The sequence below is a fragment of the Gavialis gangeticus genome, unplaced genomic scaffold, assembly GCF_001723915.1.
Source record: "Gavialis gangeticus isolate Ggan-Ray unplaced genomic scaffold, GavGan_comp1, whole genome shotgun sequence".
Lineage (NCBI taxonomy): Eukaryota > Metazoa > Chordata > Crocodylia > Gavialidae > Gavialis > Gavialis gangeticus.
In genome coordinates, this window is record NW_017729015.1 from 10,543,184 (window position 1) to 10,564,278 (window position 21,095).

Sequence of the window (21,095 nt, forward strand, 5' to 3'; positions counted from 1 at the left end):
GCTGTTATCCTGCAGTCAGGTCCAGGCGCGTTTCTTCCCTTCCTTGCGCCCATTTCTATGAATGGCTGTTCGTACCAATCTGAACGGGGGCCCATGTGTGACCTCCAGCTAGCCAGGGGGACAGGCTGCGGGGAGCCAAGACTGAGAAAAACACCAGCGGGGTCCAAGTTCCCAGCTTCTCACCCAGGGACAAAGCCAGGGCTTCGCCCCAGGAGCCGCTGACACTGCGGCGGTGTTTCATCACACCCCGTGTCATGTAAGCTCTGATGACATCACGCCATCTTGGAGTTTGTCACATGCGAGCGACGGAGCCCTTTAAAGACACAGGCTCCTCTTCTCGTTGGTTTGAACCAGCATCATCAGGGCAGAGGTGGTTGATTTTCGTGCTTTTTTCTGACTTTGGGGTTTAGAAGAAGAACGCTTATTTTTATGAAACATTATTTTACGGGGATTTTGTTTGAGGGGGAAAAGATCCCGTTTTAAGGGATTGCAGCTGTAAAAATACAGGTTCTGCTAAATAAAAGAAAAGGAAAGCAAAATCCTGAATCAGCTATTTATTTATTTTCCTTACCTGGTACGACCCATGTGCCTCTGGCTCTAACCTCAGCCATTTCCCTCCGCTCTCCCTCCCCGTTTGCATTCTCTTTTCTTTTTGCTCGGCTTTACTCACAGGCCCGTTCCTTGGCATTTTTGTTCGCTGGGATGCTTTTGTGCCTGGGACCAGCTGCGCCACGATCTGGGACTGCCATTGTTTTTTGAGCCGTCTAAGTTGCTGAGGGAGGCAGAGGGGCCAAAAGGTTCAAGGGCTGGGTTTTCAGAAGAGGTCCACTCCCGTGCATGGCCAGGTTTTCCAAGCTGCCCGTCACCGACGTGCCGAACCCTTCTCGCAACCTAAATCTGGATGCATAAGCAGAGTCCTGGCCATTCCAGCCCGGCCTTAATCTTTGTATTCCCCTGACCACTGCCCCTGTCGCCTGCAGACCCCCTGTTTCCTCCTTTGCATCTGAGGCCCTCTCCTTCCTAGGGGGGCCACAGTGGTTTTGGCACTGGCGAGAGGCATGGTCAGTGGGCTACGTGCAAGGAACAGCATTCCTCGAGCATTTTCCCAAGCTGCGAAATCCACCTTTACTCCCCCGCCCAGCCCACACCATGCTGTCTCCCCATCTTCCCCCACTCCCAGCCCCTCCCTAGGAAGTGAAGGGAAACCAGGGGACTCAGCAGCAGCAGAATTTGGGGCATTGAAATAGCCAGTGCCAGGAGGACACAGGACCAGGAGGAGCAGCCAACGAGGGTCAAGCTGCACATGGTGTCCTGGGCTGAACTGGTGACAAGGACATAACTCACCCCCAGCTCTGTCCTGTAGCCGCAGGGGCCATGGGATGTTTGCCGTGGGGGCATGCATAGGCCGACTGCATTTAGAGCAGATTGGGCTTCTTGGTTAGGGGCCGTAAAGTTAGTGGAGCTGAAGCATGGTTGGCGATAGTCTTGTCAGTCGGGCCTCTGTCTAAGGGTCTCTGCCTGGAGACCTGCTGGACCCTGAGGATTTATTGCTGCTGCTTATGTTTATTTGAATCACAGTATTGCCCAGGAGCCCCAGTCACAGACTGGGAGCCTACTGGATGGGCTGGCTGGTCCCTAGGGTGGCCATCATAGAGGACATTCTGGTCTTCTGCTACTCTGTCCTCTATTGATACGAAACCGGATGCCTTTATGTCCTCTACTTTTTTCTTCAAGAGAACAATAGAGGACATAAAGGCGTCCAGTTTCGTATCAATAGAGGACAGAGGACAACAAGACTGTCCTCTGTGATGGCCAGCCTAGTGGTCCCTGCCCCACAGAGCTCCCTCTTGAATCCCAGCCATTATTTCAAGCCCTGCCGGTACCGTCGTCTCATGCAGACGGACACAGCTGCTCTTTGCACCGGTGCCGGAGCTCTGCCACGAGCCTACCATCCCTCCTGCCCCCTGCTAGTCCAGTCTGAGCTCCCCCTGCCCGCAGCTCCGTGGACACCTCGGGTCTGGCTTTCAGCCCACCGTTGCTCTTCCAGCCTGAGCCCTGCCTCTATCTGAGACGCGTGCCCACGGGTGCGGCAGCTGTGGAAGCAGGATGAGACCTCCAAGCTCACCCTTGTTTATGCTGGGGTTTGAACGGGCCACAGCTTTCAGACCTTAACCCTGCCTCTCAGTTCTCCTCACATCCAGGCAAGTTTGGTGCTAGGGTTTTAGTTCATCCCACTCTAAGGGAGAGGAACCCGCTACGAACTTGGTCCCCCCACTGGGAGTGCAATCATACCCTCTGCATAGCTCCGTCTGCCATGCCACAGTCTCTTGGCTTATGTGGGTGCAGATTTACTGAGGCTCGGTCACCCACCGACCCCCCAGTTGCCCTTCAGCGTCTGTGCGGTACAGACCCCGAGTACTCAGCACCACTTGTGGCATGACTGGATCCCCACCGCTATATATATGCCCAAGCATCCGAAAACAGGGCGGGCAGACCTCATCCACCCCCCTGCTTAAGGCAGGACCAGCCCTATCTAAATCCTCCCAAGCAACTGTTCAGTGGGGCTAAGCGGTGTCTGTCTAATGAATGAATATGGATGTAACCACTTGGGTGCCTTTTACAGGCAGTCACTGCATGGCTGTGTCCTAACTGTGGAGATCTCCCATCCGGTGGGCGTAAGGAGAGGAGACTTAGGCCAGAGCCTCTGGCCCTGACTGTACAGGGCTCCCATGGTTAATGGCATTCCTGGCTTTCTGTCCCATTAGTTTCAAACTGAACCCTGTGTACCTGTGCAGTGGTTTATGAGCAGCCAGTTGAGCCCAATTAGCTGTGTGGCCTTGCTGGCTGGTGGAAGTAACAGCAGGTGATGATTATCTAGCAGAACTGCTGTTAAGTGGTGTTAACTGGTTGCTTCTGATTGCTGCCCAGCAGATGCTGTGCGCACACCCAGAGCCAGCGCGCTTGGGAGTGGAGGCAGGGCCCCCCACTCCACCCCGCTTTGGGCAGGGCTCTGACAACCTGATTGTGAAGCTGCCTTGAAAGGCGAACCGGTTACCGTCCTGTCTGTACGGACTTTGCAGCCGGTGCTGGAGATGCGTCGGCGCACACATGTGCACGCTGCCCCAGGGGCTGCCCTTGCAGTGTGGACCAGGCCTTGGCTTCTCCGCACTCGCCTTGTGAGGTGCTCCCAGAAGTCATGTCTGACCCTGGCTCCCCGCTCCGCAGAGCTTGCCTCGGAGAAACGCCAGCAGTGAATATCTGCCTGCTTGATAGCCAGTTAGTATGCCTGGGCAAGGAAAGAGGAAGCTTGGCATCTAGGCCCTCAGGGGCTTAAAATATGGGTGCTCCAGCAGCAGGGACCAAATTCAATCCAGGAAATGAGGTCTAGTCTCTTCTCCTACCAGATGAGAAGGGAGCAGAGTACCGCCCGGCGGGCTGCACCCGTACCTGGGGTGCTGGGGCTGTTATGTACCTTGCTAGCTCTGGAATGCTGTTTGCAGCAAAGGCATTTCCTCCCTGAGCACTGCAGATGCCGTTCAGTTTGTGCCCTGAAGCATGAGATTTGACTCTCCGTTTTCTTTCAGGGACATAGTTGCAAACAGTCCTAAAGGTACCCAGCCACGTGCACCCACTGGGCTCTGCTCTCTACCGCTGTGCAACCTGAGGCAGGTCATCTTGCCCCCCTTTGCCTCTGTTTTCCTATTGTACCTGCTGTCCCTCTGGTTCATTAGTTTATAAACTGTACAACACAGAAACTGTCCTTCCCTTGGTATCTGCACAACCCCTGGCTCAACAGAGCCCTGATCTCAACCAGGAGACCCTATGCACCTACCAGTGGTGATACATCAACATCCCATTAAAGCCCGTCTGCTCTTAGTGCCTGGAAATGGGAAGCATCATCCAGGCTTTAACAAGCAGTTAGTCACTGGATGATGCAGGGTGCAAGGCAGCATTATAAACCAAGCCCTTAGACATCCAGACATGGTTGTTGGTCCAGAGCACATCGGGACCATCTCTATTGCTAATTGCAGACTAAGGGCCAGGCTTTTCAAAGCTCTGTGAGTGTTTGTGCTAAAATCTAGTGCAGCACAGGACATGCGTGAGTAGCACAAGGCCAGCGGGAGACTCGGAGACAGCACAGATTGAATCGGTGGCCTTTGCATCCAAATCCAGGAGCCTGTCTTACCTGAGCTCAGCATTTCAGCTCTAGCTGTGTCAAGCCGGGCCCAGTCTCTATAAATATCAATGTGGCCCAGCCAGTGGCAGGAGGTGGAGTATAAGTGTGGGTTACATGTGATGCCCCCCTGAGCTTGCAAGTGTGCACTGGAGCTTCTACCTATCTGATGATGCACACCCTCTTTAAACTTGCTCGCCCTCATCCCCACAAGGTGTGCTTTGTGTAATGGAGATAAAGGCAATCCACGTTCCCGACAGGAATGCAGAGCAACTGAACTGTGTGAAGAGCTGCTGTGTCTCTTCTCTGAGCTGCCAGGAAAGCAGAGAAAGCAGCTCGCAGGACTCCCATCACACGGAGAGGAGAAAATGCCTCTCAACAGAGTTCCTGCCTTGTGGTCATATGGAGCTGTTTAAAATCCTCCTCCCCCTGCCTGACTTGGGCGAAAGGCTGTAAAGCTACATGTGTAATCCGTAAATTATCACCTTTGATTGGCCGAGGCAGCTTCCAACAGAGAGGAACTGGTGATGGGGTGAACGGGTAACGGTCTGTGCAATAGGTGACAGAGCGCCATGAAAAAGATAACCCAGCAGACTGCCTCAGCTGTGGCCCCGTTCTCTTCTCTTTCTTCTTCTGAGTTGAAACACATGTGGGTTATTTATCAGTTTCATAAATTAATCGCTGGAAGCAGGGGCTGATGTCAACTCCTGGTACTTTGGAAAGAGGATCACGTCGATGTGCTGCAATGTGGTTTCAGACATCGTGTCCTGGTGGCGGGGGGTTGCTTTCCTGAAAGGAGTAACCAAAAGCGCTGTGTGTTTCAGAGCTGGAGGCTTAGGGGTGCTAGGGGGATGAAAGGGAAGTCGAAAAGGAGAGGGGGTGGGTGAGGGAAGGATAGAAAGAGATGTACATATAGTGCCTAAATCCAAATATTATGCTTGCCCTTAAAAAAGAATTGCTGTCCCTGCAGTCCCTGAAACATCCCTACCTTGACCCTCGTCCTGAAATCTAGGCACTTCATCATCACTGTTTTAAAGCAGCATCATTGTAATAGGGAACCCCTACCCCTATTGTGCAGAAAGGGATCATGTACCTTTAAGGCTGTAGGCACAAAGCAGGAGCGACGCCTCCTTCTGGGGATATATAAGAGACCTTGCCAGGGGGTTAGGCAGTTGGATTGGAGACATCCTGGAGGCAGGAGCTCTGCTGGAGGTTAATTCTTGATGGCCAGGGGAGAAAAAGGGCTGACACAGGTAAGCCACAGGCATGACGAAGAAAGAGACTGCCATGCGGGTGAGCCAGGCCTGGAAATATTGCTGGTGAGGGAGGTGGTGGGTGATTTAAAGTAGGTCTTGAGAGAAGGCAATACAACTGGCTGGACTTGTAGTGGTATGAAGCCTACCAGTGACATCCTGGGAAATGGGGAGTGAAAGCACTAGCAAGAACAGTTCCCCAGCTGAGTGGAGGGCTCAAAACAATGTAAACAATAAGACGTGGCAGGTGAGAACATTGGCCACTGGGTGGCGGGGGAAGTGACCTGTGCTAATCAAAACAGGGGATGATAGTGTGCCTTGGGGCCACAGCATGGCAGTCGTCCCATTGCCTAACAGCAGATGTCAGACATCTGTGGCACTGCAATCAAACATGCTGGCAACACACATCCCCTTTGCTCCATTGTAGCTGGTAGATGCATGCAACATGCCATCCACTAGCTGGGGACCTGGCCACACATTGTTATTTTTATTAGTATATTGCTGAAGCATCTAGGAGAGAATTGAGTCTGTGGTTCCCTGTGCTGGATGCTCTACTGATGAAGGGTCTCTGCCTCATAGAGCTTGCAGTGTATAATCCCTTTCCCATTACCTATTCATCTATTAGTGTCAGTTCAACAAAATGACTTGCTACAGTCCCTGCCTGAACTGTGCACCCCTTCTTCCAGGAGAGGTGATGCACAAACAGGATGTGGGTGACAGGGCAGCTGGGGTGCCTCGTCATGCTTCAGGCACACGCTGGACAAGGAATGGTGTCTTGCACACGCACAATGCTTAAACTGTGACGAGGAGCTCAGCCTCTTAAGAAGTGTGGAAGCAAACGTGTCTCACAAAGTTGGCTTGCGGTAGCCCATTGAAACCTTGCCCAAGATCAAGGAGCTGATGTGCTAGGTGCTACACAGGCACATAGGGTCTCTTTGCATGCGGAGTTGCACCAGTTTACCTGATGCTTCTAAATTAGCACAGTTGCAAGGAAGAGTACACTTTGGTTTCATTGAATCAATTGGGAAGAGATCTGAGCTAGCCTGAAATGACTGAAAGGCTCTAGAGGTATCTGTTAGGGCAGCGATTCACAACCAGGGTGCCATGAGATCCTTTGAAGGGTGCAAGAGGAAGTGTGAGGAGATGAGCAGAAAAGAGCAGTCTCAGGCTCTCCCTGCCTGGTTGTTTCTCTCTTCCCACCACCACTGCAAGAAGGTAAGCACGGCAACAAATAAATGAGTTTTTGAAATAGGGTGCCCCTCAATTCACAACAGTTATGGAGGAGGCCTCCAATCTATCGAGGCTGCCTGGAGTCTAAAAAGGTTGAGAGCCAGTTCCTTATGGCATGGGCACACAACCTACTCGCTGCACAAAGGGCTTTTGCTACATCAGCTGCTCTGCTATAGCTGCCCGTGTATACACTTGTACCCGCCGATAGATGAAAGACTGTGGTATCTTCTTTCTCTTTTGCTGCGCCAGGTAACTGCCTTGCTGACATACACCCTTACTCTGTGAAATAAGTCTATATGGGAGTCTGCACCTGTTTAAAGCTGATTTTTAAGTTAAACAGATGCAAATTTTTCCTGAGCAGAAGGCTTTAGTCGGCAGCCAAGCTGGAAGGAGAATCCAAGGCTCTGGCTTGTCCTGCATCCTACCCTAAAGACCAGGCTCACTGCCAAATAACACGCAGCAACACAGGAGTCGGTGCATGACCGAGCACCCCCGTTATCAGCAAGGCTCTGCGGGGCCTTGTACAGCCCAGCGCACCACGCAGGGGCAGATCCTGTCAGTCGCTTGCAGGAGCAGGAGCAGGAGCAGGAGGCCTCCTGATTTCAGCTACCGTCTATCTCAGAATTAGCTGCTGCCTGTCCGGAAATCTCTGCTCAGCCACTCAGGCCTGTAATAGAGTCATAACTCTCTCCAAATCCTTGTCCTCAAGCCGGGGTGGGGGGGTTTGCAGTCCCACTCTGGCAATCCAAGCCCTTGCTGGTGGAAATTTTGTCTCGAGGGAAGACTGGACACATTTGGAAGCCCAGTGTCTTGCCCTTTCAAGCCTGCTTACCCCTCCTAAAGAAATAAATCTGCCTAGAAAGAAAGAAGCACTGCTAAGCTGCGAGTTTGCTCTCAGACACGGCTGTCATCCCAAACATGCCACATCCTGGGAGCCTCGGAGCTGCCGGCTTGTAACCGCAAGCCCAGCCAGGTTTTGGTTTTCCCCTTTGCCCTCCCCCTCCCCCGGAAGTGCCTGTGTTGTTTTTACTTTAGGTTTGGCAAAGACTATTGTCTGCTTTATCTCCCTGCCCTCTGCCTGGGGTCTGTTGGGAGCAAGAGGCTAATTCCCCCTGCCACCACACTTCCAAGTGACTCTGACGATGCTTGCCACCTGGCTGTCACGCCTGCTGCAGATGCGGGGGGTGCAAACAGGGCTCCTGGTCCCAGCAAACCCACCTGGACCCATCTGTGTTTAGCGCCATGAGCTCGCCCACTCCTGGGCCTGCCGTAGATCAGTGGTGGAGCCAGCGGCAGAGCACCCAGCTGTAAAGGTCTATCTAGCGTCACGGCCAGGGGGTGAAGCTGCCCCTTGTGGCTTCCCATCCCTTCAGGGCAGTATGAAAGGGACTGGGGTACTGGTGACCCTTCCTGCGAAGGGACTGTGAGGGAGGGGAGTGACTGCCCCGGCTTTGTTCACTTGGGGAAATTGCATATGATCATGCTGCCCCCCTCCTGCCATAGCCAGCCATTGCCCCATCTGCATGCCACCCTGCCTGTTTCCTCTGTTGGATTTCACAGGATGGGCAGCACCAGGCAGAGGGGGGATCTCTGCCTGGAAGAGGATCCAGGAAAAGCTTTTGAAGCTCTCAGCACTGTTGGCTGGTCACCTCTCAACAGCATCCGCCAGAAACGCTCCCCCCCCCATAACACTGAGCATCCGCACCGGCCCCCCACAGCTTTGACAAATGGCGCGGGCTGAGCAGCGAGCGCGCGTGCCCCATCGCACGGAGGTGGGTCCTGCGGAGCTGGGGAGGACTCCAGCCAGGCCAGGCGGGAGGAGAATGGGCTGAGGCATTCATCCAAGCTCATCTCAGCTCATCTGTGGAGAAACACAGCCGCAGACAGGAAACAGCCCATTAGGCTGAGGACCAGCATGTATCATCGGAGCACGCTCCCGACTGCTCTCAGGTGCTCAGGGACCTCGTTCTGGCAGAAGGCTCCAGCCGATAAGAAGCGTTTGGACAAGTGCATTCATTGTCTCCCATCCAAAGTGAGTGAAACATCACAGGCCAGACTCCTCCTGGCTGTGGCGCCAGCTCTGGGACGGAGGAGAGGGAACTCGGGGCCAGCCAAGGGCTGCTCCGGCCCTTGCCGAAGCCTACGGCAGCCCGAGTGTGCCTGGCACTGCAGAGGCTCCCTTGAAGGGGTGCAGAGGCAAGAGGAGGAGAGCACACCTCAGCTACTTCCTAATATACGCCCCTTTCCAGCCTGTCCCACAACACCAGGACCTGGGCGCTCCCGTGGAGAAGGTGCGGAGACTCTCCGGTCCCAGAGGGATTCCTTGAAGGAAGTGGAAACCTTCAGTCTTTCTCCATGGCTCTGTGAATTTGGTCCCCAAACACCCAGATCCTTCTCCAGACAAAGTCACGGTCAGTTCTGCCTCCTAGCAGTGGGCTCTTTGGTTTCTCAGGCTCCCAGTGCATTGAGACGTGTTCACAGCATTGCATCCCAGGTGGAAAGTATATGGCACAATGATCTGCACAGCTCCCTCTGCCTTTCTTCAAAAAAGGATGAGAGAAAAGGTGTCATAAGGAGTCTTCAGCATCTGGACTTCAGACTGCAAACCCTCCAGGGCAGGGCTTTGCTTTTACTCTCTGTGCAGCACAGGGCACAGCAAAGGCACCTTTAAGTAATCCCTTATAACAGTATCTTGCGAGCCTGAAGCCTAGAGGCATGCTGTTCTCTTAAGAGATGGGCCCACATGGGGGTTTAGTTTGGCACAACCATTTTGTATTTTCTTAGGTGTATGTGCAACACAAAATCACATGCAACATAGTCGGCTTTGCAATGAACCTTGAAAGTGCCATTTCCTGCAGGCACCGAGACCCCCAACGGCATTGGAGTATGAGCTGGATGGCAAGGGGTACTTGTTGTTCTTGCCGAAGGAATATTCCTTGGCCGGATCTGTTGCTCCAGATCAAAGGCTGCCCATATAATGTCATTCTGGGAGCTAGTGGTTTCCAGGAGCGAGAGCTGAAACTTTTTGTGCTGCTCAGAAGAGCCTTTGCTGTCCTGGATCATGGTGTAAGGCAACAGCTATGGACTCTGCAGGAAATAACAAGACTCAGCACTTCTGCAGAGCTCTTCAGCCTTACAGCGCAGTAGCTTGTATGAAGAAAGGTTTATAAAATGGGGCCAGCAATACTGACAAGGAAGAGTGAAGGCTGAAGGGAAGTAACTTTACTGTTAGTGGGCAGCCAGGGGCAGACCTGAGACCAGAATTGCTATTTTCTGAAGTCACTACCAAGCGCTACCCACTGGACCTGCAGCCTGCTCCAGTCTGAGAGTATGGGGCTGTTCCAGTGGGACGTCACCAGCCAGTAGGTGCCAGGCCATTGCAAACCCTCTTCCTTGCAATGCCTATGGGATTTTTTGGTGATTCAGGGGTAGGGGAATGGACTGAGAATACAGTAGGGGATATGAATGAGAGTGCTTTGCATGGGCAGGAACAACCAGATATTGCTTGGAGCGTCTCGATTGTACAGCCCTCTCCCTATAATGCAAGGTGAGACCCAAAGGAGCGGCTTCTCGTTTGCCAGCAGGCTCAAGCAGCAAATAATTTCTTATCATCAGCCAGGAGATTGCCAATGGATGCCACAGCTGTGCCATACTTTTGTGTGGGTTGAACAACTGTCAGTTTGCATGGTGAGGGCCCCCCGTTCTCAAGCCTCCCATTGGCTGGGCACAGCCCCGGTGCTCTGGGAGCGCAGCATGTGGGAGCCTTGGGAGCCGGCTCCAGAGAAGCTCATTTTTCTTGCCTGTTTTGTAAGTGCAATAATGAGAGCTGTCAGCTTCAGAGGGCTTCTTGACAGCTCTGTGTCTTTGCTTCCCAACTACGGGTGATGGATGCCCCCCACCTATTCAGCCAGTTGCTCCGGGCAGGCTGCATTGTGTGCCAGCCTTAGAGGCTGGTAACAGCCCCCTGTGTTTGCCTGCAGGTAAAGCCGCAGCTCTGAGTTTTCTGCATTTTGAATTCTCTGGTCTCTTTGGTCCAGATCCACTGAAAGGCAAAAATAATAACAACAGCGATGACCTCGGGCAGAGCTGGGCGTTCCTTTGGCTCCAATGCTCCCAGCTTGGGTTCTTGCCCATGGTTCAGTCTGAGGATGGAAAAAAACTATGCACTTGACGTAGGCCAAACCCCAGAGCCCTTGTGCAGCTGCAAGCTCCGAACTGCATCGCCGTTCTGGTTTAAAGCAAAAGATTTGGAGCTCTGGGAGAATGAGAAATAAGTCTGAGGCTAGGTAATGGCATAGCACAGTGACTTTTCAACCCAGGTGCTGGGGCACCCCAGGGTGCACGAGCCCATTCAAAGAGTTCTGTACAATATTAGCTCTGGTGTGTTGCAAACACTCACATGATTCACAAGAGAAACCCAGAGACTTCAAATAGGAATCTGTAGTGTCAAAAACATCCTGACCTGTTGTGAGCTTTCTGAGATCTTGGCAACAGAAGAATTGGTCTGCCAGGCCTTTACAGATGTTACGTTTTTCTAGGTTTAATTGAGACTACAACCATCACTATATACACATGGATGTCTGTAGTCTGACATTAAAATTGGTTCCAGTCCAAATTAACTAATCCTCACTGAATGAGGATTAAAGTTAATGCAGACTAGGGCAGTCCACATTAGGCAATTTTAAACTGTATTTATTAACATGTATATATGGCTTTGCTTTTAGGAAAAACTGTCCTTAAGAACTCCAGATAAGTGCTGCAAATATCAGCCCCCACAAGGGAAACTCGACTGGGTTTTTGCAACACAGCAGAGGCTATGGGGCACAAAGTGCTGTAATACTTTTATGAGGTTGGATGTGCCAACACCACCTCACCCTACCTATCAGGGCAGTTACTGCTTTTGGAACAGCACTTTAGATAATTGCAACAATGCAGCTGTGCTTAAACAGGCTTATTATTATCACCTCCTAATTACTTCCAATCTTGGTTAAGGGGCTGTCAAGTGTATAGACTATGTATAGCTAGTGCTGATGGTTAATGATCATCTATGAACCCTTAATTCACATTGAAATTGTGATTTGAACTGTGTGATGCAAATCAGTTCAGATAGTTTAGAAAATGCTGAGCATATCTACAAATGGCCATAGTCAAAAAACAAGTGAAAGTCAAGAGCTGGCACTTGCATTTTCTGAGGGTTTACTTGAGTCTAGCATGGGGTTGCCTTAAGTCTAAAAAGGTTGAGAGCCAATGGTGTGGTGCACAGGGGGATGAGACGCACTCTCCTCCTCAAAGATGTGAATAAGAGACCGAGAAACCAGCAGTGATGGCTTCTTGTGCCCCGCAGGAGTGGGCAAAGGGCCACAAGAGGCTGGAAAGAGGATCCAAGGATCTGAGACTTTCTCACGCACTGTTTGTGCCGCTGCAGCTCTCTGAGATGGGTATCGCAGTAGCAACTCTACTGTGGTTTAGGTGTATCAGACACATGCACAGAGGCATAACCTCTTGTGAAAACCTTATCCTCTAAACAGGGATGATAGACAAAGGGCAGGAGGGAGGTCTGAGCCGCAGTCAGGGGCAGAGATGGAAGTCGAGCCCAGCTTTCTGCCTACCCAAGCACGTGACCCCCTCTCCTAAGCCTGCCGAAGTCAGACCCCGTCTCCCTGAATGGAGAAACTAAGGGGATTCTCGGCCTCTTCCCCAGAGCTGGGGTGATGCATCTCAAGGGTACCCTCAGGAAAATATCCCCACTCCACTCCTTGGCCTGCATGACTCTGTCCCATCCAAAGTCATCCCACCTGCGGGTCCTGTCTCCGATCCTGAGACTCGGCGAAGGGAGAGATGAAATTGGAACTGGTAGGCTGCAGGTGGATGCTGTCCTCTGGGGTATTCCTCGGTGGTTTCTCCTAGCTGGTGTGCCCTATCCAGAGAAAAGGGGTCTCTACCCCTTTGCTTGAGAAAGTCCTCCGCTGCTGGGGGGAAGTTTTTTAGATGCTCAGCCTACTCTTGAGTTCATCCCCTGACTCCTTGCTGCACCCCACTTCAATCAATAACCCTGCTCTGCCCTTCCTTGTGTGTAGGGTCTCCTGCACATTATGGTGTTTGCAACCCAGCTCAGAGCTGTGCTTTTGCATCTATTTGCCTTGGATTCACTCCCAGTAGTCATTGCCCTTTTCTCTTCTCCTTTCCCCCCATCTTTGGTGCCCCACACCGAAGACAGCGGTAGCTGTTTCATTGACTGCCGTGGGATTTAGGCCAGCTGAGCTTCTGCCCCAGATGTGGTCCCTGAAGAGAGAGGGCAGCCCCAGGCCAGGATGTGACCCTTGTGCTGCTCCCTTATACAGCAGGATCTCATCCGAGCCACCATCCGCCTGGGGGTTGATCTGTCCTGCTTGGCTCACTCATATGTGGAGCTCATTGCTGTTGTTGAGGTACTCCTCTTCACTTCAATGTGGGCTCCACAGACTGTGTTTTTTCTGCTGCCCCTATACCAAGCTGGCTGTCGGGATAATCGGGACATCAGCAACCAAGAAGGATGAGTTCACAGGTGGAAAGAAGCAAATGTATATAATGCACTGCACCTCAGCCCTGTTCTGTAGTTCACTGGGGGCTTTCATAGCTGTTCGGGGCTGGAAGGGCCAGGGTGGGCAACTACCACCTCTGGGGACAGCCTGTTCCAGACCCTCGGTACTCACCTTGTAAAGAAGTTTTTCCTTATGTGTAGTCTGAAATGATCTTCCATAGGAAAGGAAGTGTCATTCTTAGCGTGGGCTGAGAATTTTACACCCTTGCAACCAAAAATAGTTGTGGGAATTTCTTGTGAAAACTAAATATTGCTGATTCTCCCCCCCACCCCAATCTCCCTTCTGGCTATGGGAGTGGTCACAAATTTGAAGGTCACAAATTCGAAGGGCTCTGGAAATTTGACTAAAATCAATTTGTCCAGATTTAGTCTTGATCTCCATTTTACAGATGTGGAAACTGAGGCCTGGGGCATGACCTCTCTCAGGTCATACCGCGGGTTGAGTATCCTGTCTCCCACAACCCTGCTATACATCTCCTCCTCCTCCTCCTCCTTCCCTTAGCTGAACAGCTTGGTAAAAGTGATCCTGCTTTCAGGAGTCATCAAAAATGGGCAGTGTGGAAGAGGCCGAGCAGCTCTGAGAGGCAAGCGCAGCTTTTCCTAGGAGAGATGGTTTCAGCGGTACGTGAGCAGCGCTCAGCGGATCAGCCGACTCCGAGCTCCCATTTTAAATTTCTAACCCAAGGTTTAGATGCGCAAAACAATTTCATCCCTTGGAGCTTTGCCTTGATGTTTTTCCAGGAAACGCCTCTCCCGGGCTGTGTAATAGTTTCCTCGATTACAGCCTTGTGACATAGGTCACCTCATTGAATGCAGCCAGCCCTTGTTTGCACTTAAGCACCTCTGTCCCACAAGCTCAACAGATGGGAAATAACCCTGGATAGCTCTCTGGGGATTCGGTCAGAAGAGAGATTTTGATCCCTGCTGGCTCTGACCCTGGATGAAGGAGGCTGGAGGCTTTTATCTTGCATTCTCTGGAAACTTTTCATTAAGAGGGCAGGGCACGCTGCAGTCCAACATCCCACCACACTCCCGGCCCCCGTGTCAGGTCGTCTGCCTCTCGTCTTTATTTTTAATTCCTTTCCTTGGAGAGGATCCTTAACTTGGCTTGTCAGCTCCGCTCCTTTGCAGTCCTGCCCTCATCTGGAGCCGGGTGTCCTCAAGTTCCAGTTAACCAGGGACCAGGCGAGGTGCTGCATGCTCCCCATTGATTGACTGGTGGCTCTCGGCATTCGTGCAGGTTCGAACCCTTTCTGCCGCCAAAAACGATCCTTCAGCAGCCTGAGCAGAGGTGCCGTAGAGCAGAGCCTCGTCTGCCCCAATGGTCTGAAGGACAGGACCCGTTACCCTGCTGGCTGTGTTATGCTTACCAAGGCATAGGTGAAGCTGGGAGCAAGACTGAGCAACTTCTCAGCAGGCTGCACCCCTCCAGCAAAAGGACTAAAAATACTGCCGTGCACGAAGCAGATAGGAGCATCAGGAAACACCTCTGTCAAGCTGCCCAAGTCTAGGTGCACTGGTGTTCGCTGTCATCATTGGCCTGGCATGTGGGACACCCCTTCGGGATAGCTTGTTTGTCCCTCTGGGCACTGCTCAGGACCCCAGCTTATCTCACGGCACTGGGCTAAGCACTTTTCTGGCTTCATTGTCATTGTAGTTGATTGCCTCTGAGCTCAGGTATTATTGCCTACTGGTCACATTACTGTGCACTGCTCTAGTACTTTCCTGTGAAAATCTCAACGCACTTCAGTGACTTAAGTTAATTAAGCCGCATACCCAATCTCAGATGTAGCACTGTCAGCTGTCTCTAGAGAGGGGAACCCATCCTCACACCGTGAGCGAGTGACATGGAGCTAGAGCGAGAACCCCCATCTTCACAACCCTACACATGGCCTTTAACCACTCAACCAGCGTTTCTCAACCCAAAAAGCAGGTTGCAAGAATATATGAAAGGGCTGGGAACAAACTTTAAAAATGCACTCTCCTTAAAAGCAGAAAAACGTGGAAAACCGCGGCTTTTCCCCTGCAGGATGGCAGAGCTCCAGCCTGCAAGGGGCTGCTTGGGGCTCCCCCTGCCCCACACACTGCGGGGCTGGGGCCTGGGGTGGGGGGCAGTGTGTTGGGAGTGAGGGGCACTGGGTTGGGACCGACCATGGATGTTGCCAAATAGGTCCTGGAACAAGTTTGAGAACCACTGCACTAGACCACTCTCACTGTTAAAGCAGCCCCATCTGACTGGCCCACTAAGCCCTTGCCAGGCAAGTCAGGACTCTAATTTCCACCTGCCTCTGACCCTGGTGCAAAGAAGAGCAAATCCCCTCCTTCACGCTCTCCAGGCACTTGAACAAGCTGCCGTGCTAGTTTGCTCCCCATCAGATCTGGCCTTCTCTTTGCAAGGAGCCATTTCCTCGGCTGGGGATGGAAGAAGGTGGAGTGGAAACATGGAAGTCCAAAGGAGGCAGCCAAGACAAATCCTTTACCTCAGACGGTTGGAACGCTGTACTCCGCTCGCCGCCGAGCTGCTGCGTAGTTGCAGGAGTGCTGTCCTCGAGTATAAAAGAAGACTTCATAAACATTTGTTGGGGGGGAAGAAGAGTGGTTCATGGCTCGGTGTCTTTGCTAGAGACATCCGATGGCTTTGCCAAGAGTTTGTAGCATCAGAATCAGTTCCCTGCTGGGTTTTTTCTCTCCCCACCCCTCCCCTCTTTCTTCCTTTTATTTTATTTTGATTTTTTTGTTTGTTTAATTTTGTTTTGGGGTTTTTTTCATGCTGCAGCTTTTTGCTGCCGTTTCAATGGAAGCAATTCAGGAAATGCCGATCAAATCCAGCTGAGGAGCAGTTCTGCTCATTCTTTCTCCAGCAGAGAACGGCCAAGTGCTTAATTCTTATTAATAGCAACCGCAGTTCACTGGTGGGTGTGTGTGTGTGTGCTGGGGAGGGGGTGGAAATAGCCGGCTCTTTGGCATCCCGTGTTATTTAAGCTTCTGAAAATAAATGTTCTCTGGTGCAAATCAATCTGTTTGCAGCTCGGTTCTCGAAGCTGGCAAGGAAAATGTTGCTAGAGGAAAGATATATTTATAGAGGGTATTTATTTTATATAAACAGGCACTTAAGGCAGAGTCTGGTCTTCCATCGCAGCGTAACCTCCTATGCTTTCGCAATCAAAGGTTCTCATAAGTACTTGACCAAACAAACTCCTGTTGCTGTTTAAAAAGCACCGCAGCGGAGAGCTACTAGCACTGGCAAACCTTGGAGTGGGAATTCATTTCTGACATTTCATTTTTCAAGCTGCTGGCCGCCAAAAGCTACAGGCGTTCGTGAACCCACTCCCCAGTCTGAGAGCAAACAGAGCTCAGCGCCTCTAAGGTTTCAATCACGGAGTGAGGCCCGGACTTGGAACCTGAAGTCTTTTCGAGAGCCAACTCCAAAGCGCACACGTTTTTTGTTAGAGGAAATCCTGTTCATTCGAGAGATATGACAACAACTCTCAGCTCAGGAGAGCTTTTTTCCTCCCTGCCTTTATATTTCTATATAGACAATATGACTTTATATATACAATATGCATACCACAGCAGAGACAGCAGCTGCCACTGGCCCTGCCATAGGCTTCTTTCCTTGGTGTGTGTGTCCATATGTGTACGTGTGTATGGATATACACACACGCGCGCACACACACGTGTATTTATTTCATAGATTGTAGAGTCAGAAGGGACCACAAAGAATTGTCGTGTCCGACCCCCTGCCCCTGGCAGGAAAGAGGACCGAGGTCAGACGACCCCAGCCAGGTGACTATCAAGCCTCCTCTTGAAGACCTCCAAGTCAGGTGATAGCACCACCTCTCTTGGAAGCCCATTCCAGATTATAAAAACTTGCTTCCTAATGTCTAACCTAAATCTACTCTCCACTAGTTTGCACCCATTATTCCTAATTACTCCTAGGGGCACTCTGGTAAACAGTGCATCTGTTGTCCTCCCTTGATAAACTTATAGCCTGTATAGGCCCCTGACGAAGAAACAAATAATTTTATATATAGTTGAATGAGATGATTGTTCACCTCACATAAATTATTCCTGGTTTATAAACTTCCATGAATAAGAATTCTTTATACGTATAAAGAATTCATCTCCATAGATGGATAGATAAAGAATAATTATTCATGGAAGTTTACAACCTGGGTATAATTTACCTGGGATGAACATTCGTTTGGGCAGCTTTGAAACCATATATTAGATACCTTATTATTCTGTATTAATAATATTACCATATTACCTAGACGACCCGGCCACGATCAAGGCCCCCTTCAGCCAGGCAATGGGCCTATGAGTCAGAGTCGCACAAAGGCCTTATAGTTTCAACAGGGTTGTTATCCACAGTGTACGGAGAGGGAGTCGGAGCCCCGAGAAGTGAGGTGATGTATTTGGGGGTCACACAACAAGTCTGTGGCAGAACCTGCCTCCATGCTTATCAGCTTTTCTGGCTAAATATATACCACTGTGTCCTGAACCAGGCATTCACCAAAACATTTCGCTTTATTGCTGTGCACAGTCAATTATTTTTTCTCTTACTGTAGCCCGCAGAGGATAACAGCTCCTTCCGTACAGAATGGACACTTAGCAATCAGTACTGTATGACCTGATAGTCCTCTCTGATGGTCAGCAGCAGCCCTCTAAGCACAGCTTGGCCATCTGTACCTATCTTGGGGGTAGGAGGGAAATGTGATGGGAAGCAGCAGGGGACAAAGGGAGGCACAGCTGTCTGCCCTTTTGAGTCCTGAGCCTTCCCTGGGGTATGCCCAGTTGGTCACCTTAGCCTGCATGGCATTGCTTCACTGACTCGGGCTGGTGATAGGGAGCATCTCAGATCCTGCAAACATGCAGGTCAGATCCTGAACTTTTACTGCCATATTCACAGGGCAAGGGATTGCACATGGTATTGGGCAATGGTAGACCTAGCCCTTGGTGTTTATGAGCAAGCAGTATAATCTGCTGGGCTCTGGTAGCATGCTCATTGCCATGTTATCCGAAGGGTGGAAGGGTACATGTGTCCTGGCAAACTGAGAATTGCAACACGGACTCAGAACTCACTTGTCTCTGTCCTCCAGTCAAGCTGATATTTATTCATGAACTTTTATGGGACTCGGAGGCAAAAAGCAGCAGCTCCCATGTTTCCCTAACCTGGCTGTCCTTTTTTGTCCACAGAAAGCCTAGCAGCGAAGCCAGGATGCTCTCAGAAGCTGTCTCATTGCTGCTGCTTGTAGCTGGGATCCACTCAGTGTCTGGAGGAGGAGCAGCAGGCTACGCTCAAGTGAAATACATGCAACCCATGGTGAAAGGGCCTGTGGGACCCCCGTTCCGGGAAGGCAAGGGACAATATCTAGGTAAGGAGCACATTGAAGCACAACATGCTAGGGCTTTTAAAGGCAGCATGGAGTAAAGAGTTTGCTTTGGGAGCACGGAGAAGGGCAGAGCCATTGGAATGGTGCAAAACGTCTCCTCCTGTTTAATGCTCTCGTGCTCCACAAGCATGCATGACCTACCACCTCCCTCTTCCTGTGGTACAGTGTCCTTGTCCATATTCACTAGCACAGTATGAAATAGATACAGCCCCTCAGATGCAGTCAGGGAAGAGGATAATCCTGAACCATCCTTCTCTGCTCCGGCTACAGATGAGCGCCCCAGGCAGGTCAAAGACTATTCAGGGTCTCTTGCTGCGGAGAGAAAGGTAGATTTGGTCTTCACTGGGATCACTGCTGAGCACAACGCCTTGTCATTGCTTTATTCCCCAAAATTGAAAAAAACTTGCTCCTGATCACTTTTTTGTGTGCTGCTGGGGTAGCTGGCCTGGAGAGCTTTGGCATTCAGGGACACTTAGGGTCTGCAATATGTTGCAGAGACATTGGGATCTCCTTTTGCCAGCTCATTTGTTTTTAGTTCCCCAATTCCACAGTGACATTCAGCTCTCATTTCTAATGTGAATGCAAATCAGTATCGACTGGATGGGACCCCTTCTTTCTGCTGCTAAGCCTGGGAGGGGGCTTTGCATTTGCAGGCTTTATGCTACAACTTGCATATGTATTCCAGACGAATTGCCATGGGTGAGTGCCTCTTATTCCAACAGGCTGAGAAACTGTTGCTTGCATGAGCCATATATAAATCAGCTGCAGACTCATTCATGAAACTAAGGTTGGCTGCTGGTAAACGTCATATTTAGGTTAGGTCTCGGGAAAATCTCCCGTGCTGTCAGAAGGGTGAGGTAGTGGGATGAATTGTTCAGGGAAGCTGCAGAACCTCCTTCACTGGAGGCTTTCAAGAGGAGGCAGTTGAGAGCGATGATGTAGGGATAGCATTCCTCTCTTCCTGCAGGGAGCCGGATCAGATGATCCTTGAGGTCCTTTCCAACCTGCTGAATCTATGATTTCAAGGGTAAAAGCCATAGGCCATGGCATGCCCATAGTGTGCATTTAATAATCTTGTCCACACCTCGGGATGTACCAAAACTTTCTCTGAATCACTAAACACGTGGACCAGAGCATGAGCTGGTGGTCACAAGGGTCAGCTTGGGAGAACACTTCCCTATAAGCCTATGTCCTGATGGAAGGCAATGAGTTTTAAGGAAGGCATCATCTGATTGAACCCAGGAGAAAACTTCTCACGTAATCTCTTGTGTGGAGAGGTTCTGGTCCTCTAAGCCTCTCCAACAGTGCCCACTGGACATGTGAACCTCCATCAGATGCTGCTCACACGCCCTGCGCAGGGCTGGATGCAGGGGATTGCCCCATGCTGCTCCCTGTCCTCTCTCATGAAACCTGCTGCGCCAATCGGCAGTGCACCTGCAGCCACAGCCTAGGGGGCTGTATCCTCAGGACGATTCCCCTGCAGGGGGGAAAGCTACCTGAGCTGCTTTCCACCTTTCACCGGGGCTGCTTGGCATTTCCTTCTGCATGCCGTCCCCCAGTCCCCAGGCTCCTGTGGCTGTCTGGGGTCCCCTTGCCCACCTGTGCTCCATGTCTTCCCAGCGCTGCTCTGGAGATGCAGAGCCCAGGAAGCACGGATGCGCGGATGGCCCCACCAAGGAAAGGAGCCTATGGTGGGGCCAGTGGCAGCTGCTGTCTCTGCTGTGGTATGCAGTACCACTGCCCAGGGCATTCACTTGCCCCTGCCCATACTCTTGCGGGCATCAGGCAGGTGTTCGGTTCATCTATAAGGGGCCAAGCCCTTTGTGAGTGAATAGAAATGGGCCTATTGAGGGCTGGCAGCTTCCTCCTTAGCAGCAAACCCCCCTGCTTTGGGTGAACAGTCCTGTGGAAATAGCTCATGCGTGTGGGGCTGATGTAGATGAGGGGAACATCATTTGCATACCTGACAAGTAGTGCAGGCCAGTGGGTAAGGCAGTGTCCTGGGACCCGGGAGACCAGCCCCCACCTTTGCCGCTGACCTGCTGGGTGATTGGGAACAAGTCACTTTACTCCATTTCCTCCTTTTCTCTGCAGACCAGAAGCTACACAGGGCAGGGATGTGCTTGTAGCAAAATGGGGCTTCAGAAGATGCCTCTTGCCAGCAGGCAGGGTCTCCACCCCCCAAGCCAGCCCTGCACACAGTTGGATGGATATGCCCCCCTCCCGGCAGGGTTTCTCCCTCCTGAGATGCTGGTCCCACACTGACAGCAGAGCCTGGTCCCCGCAGCTCTGCTGGGCAGAGGGCTGAGCTCCCCCATGAGCAGCTGTCTATAGGAAATGAAGCGCAAAGCACCTGGTTGTTAGCTTGGCCCTCTCCTTCCTACACTGGACTCAGCAGTGGCATTAGGGCTGATATAGGGCCCCTCCTGGGCCAGTGTGGTGGGGGCCACACGGTCACACCT

General features: G+C 51.5%; 1 protein-coding gene across 4 annotated transcripts in view; it reads left to right on the plus strand.

The window, feature by feature from the left end:
* The window catches only part of COL8A2 (collagen type VIII alpha 2 chain), a 175,349-nt gene that overhangs the window by 130,430 nt on the left and 23,824 nt on the right, over positions 1-21,095 (plus strand). For all 4 annotated transcript variants that reach the window (XM_019512200.1, XM_019512199.1, XM_019512201.1 and 1 more), the window contains one exon: positions 18,437-18,615. In XM_019512200.1, coding sequence (XP_019367745.1) covers positions 18,459-18,615 — 157 coding nt within the window. In that variant the 5' untranslated portion in view covers positions 18,437-18,458. The remainder of the gene's footprint in view (positions 1-18,436; positions 18,616-21,095) is intronic.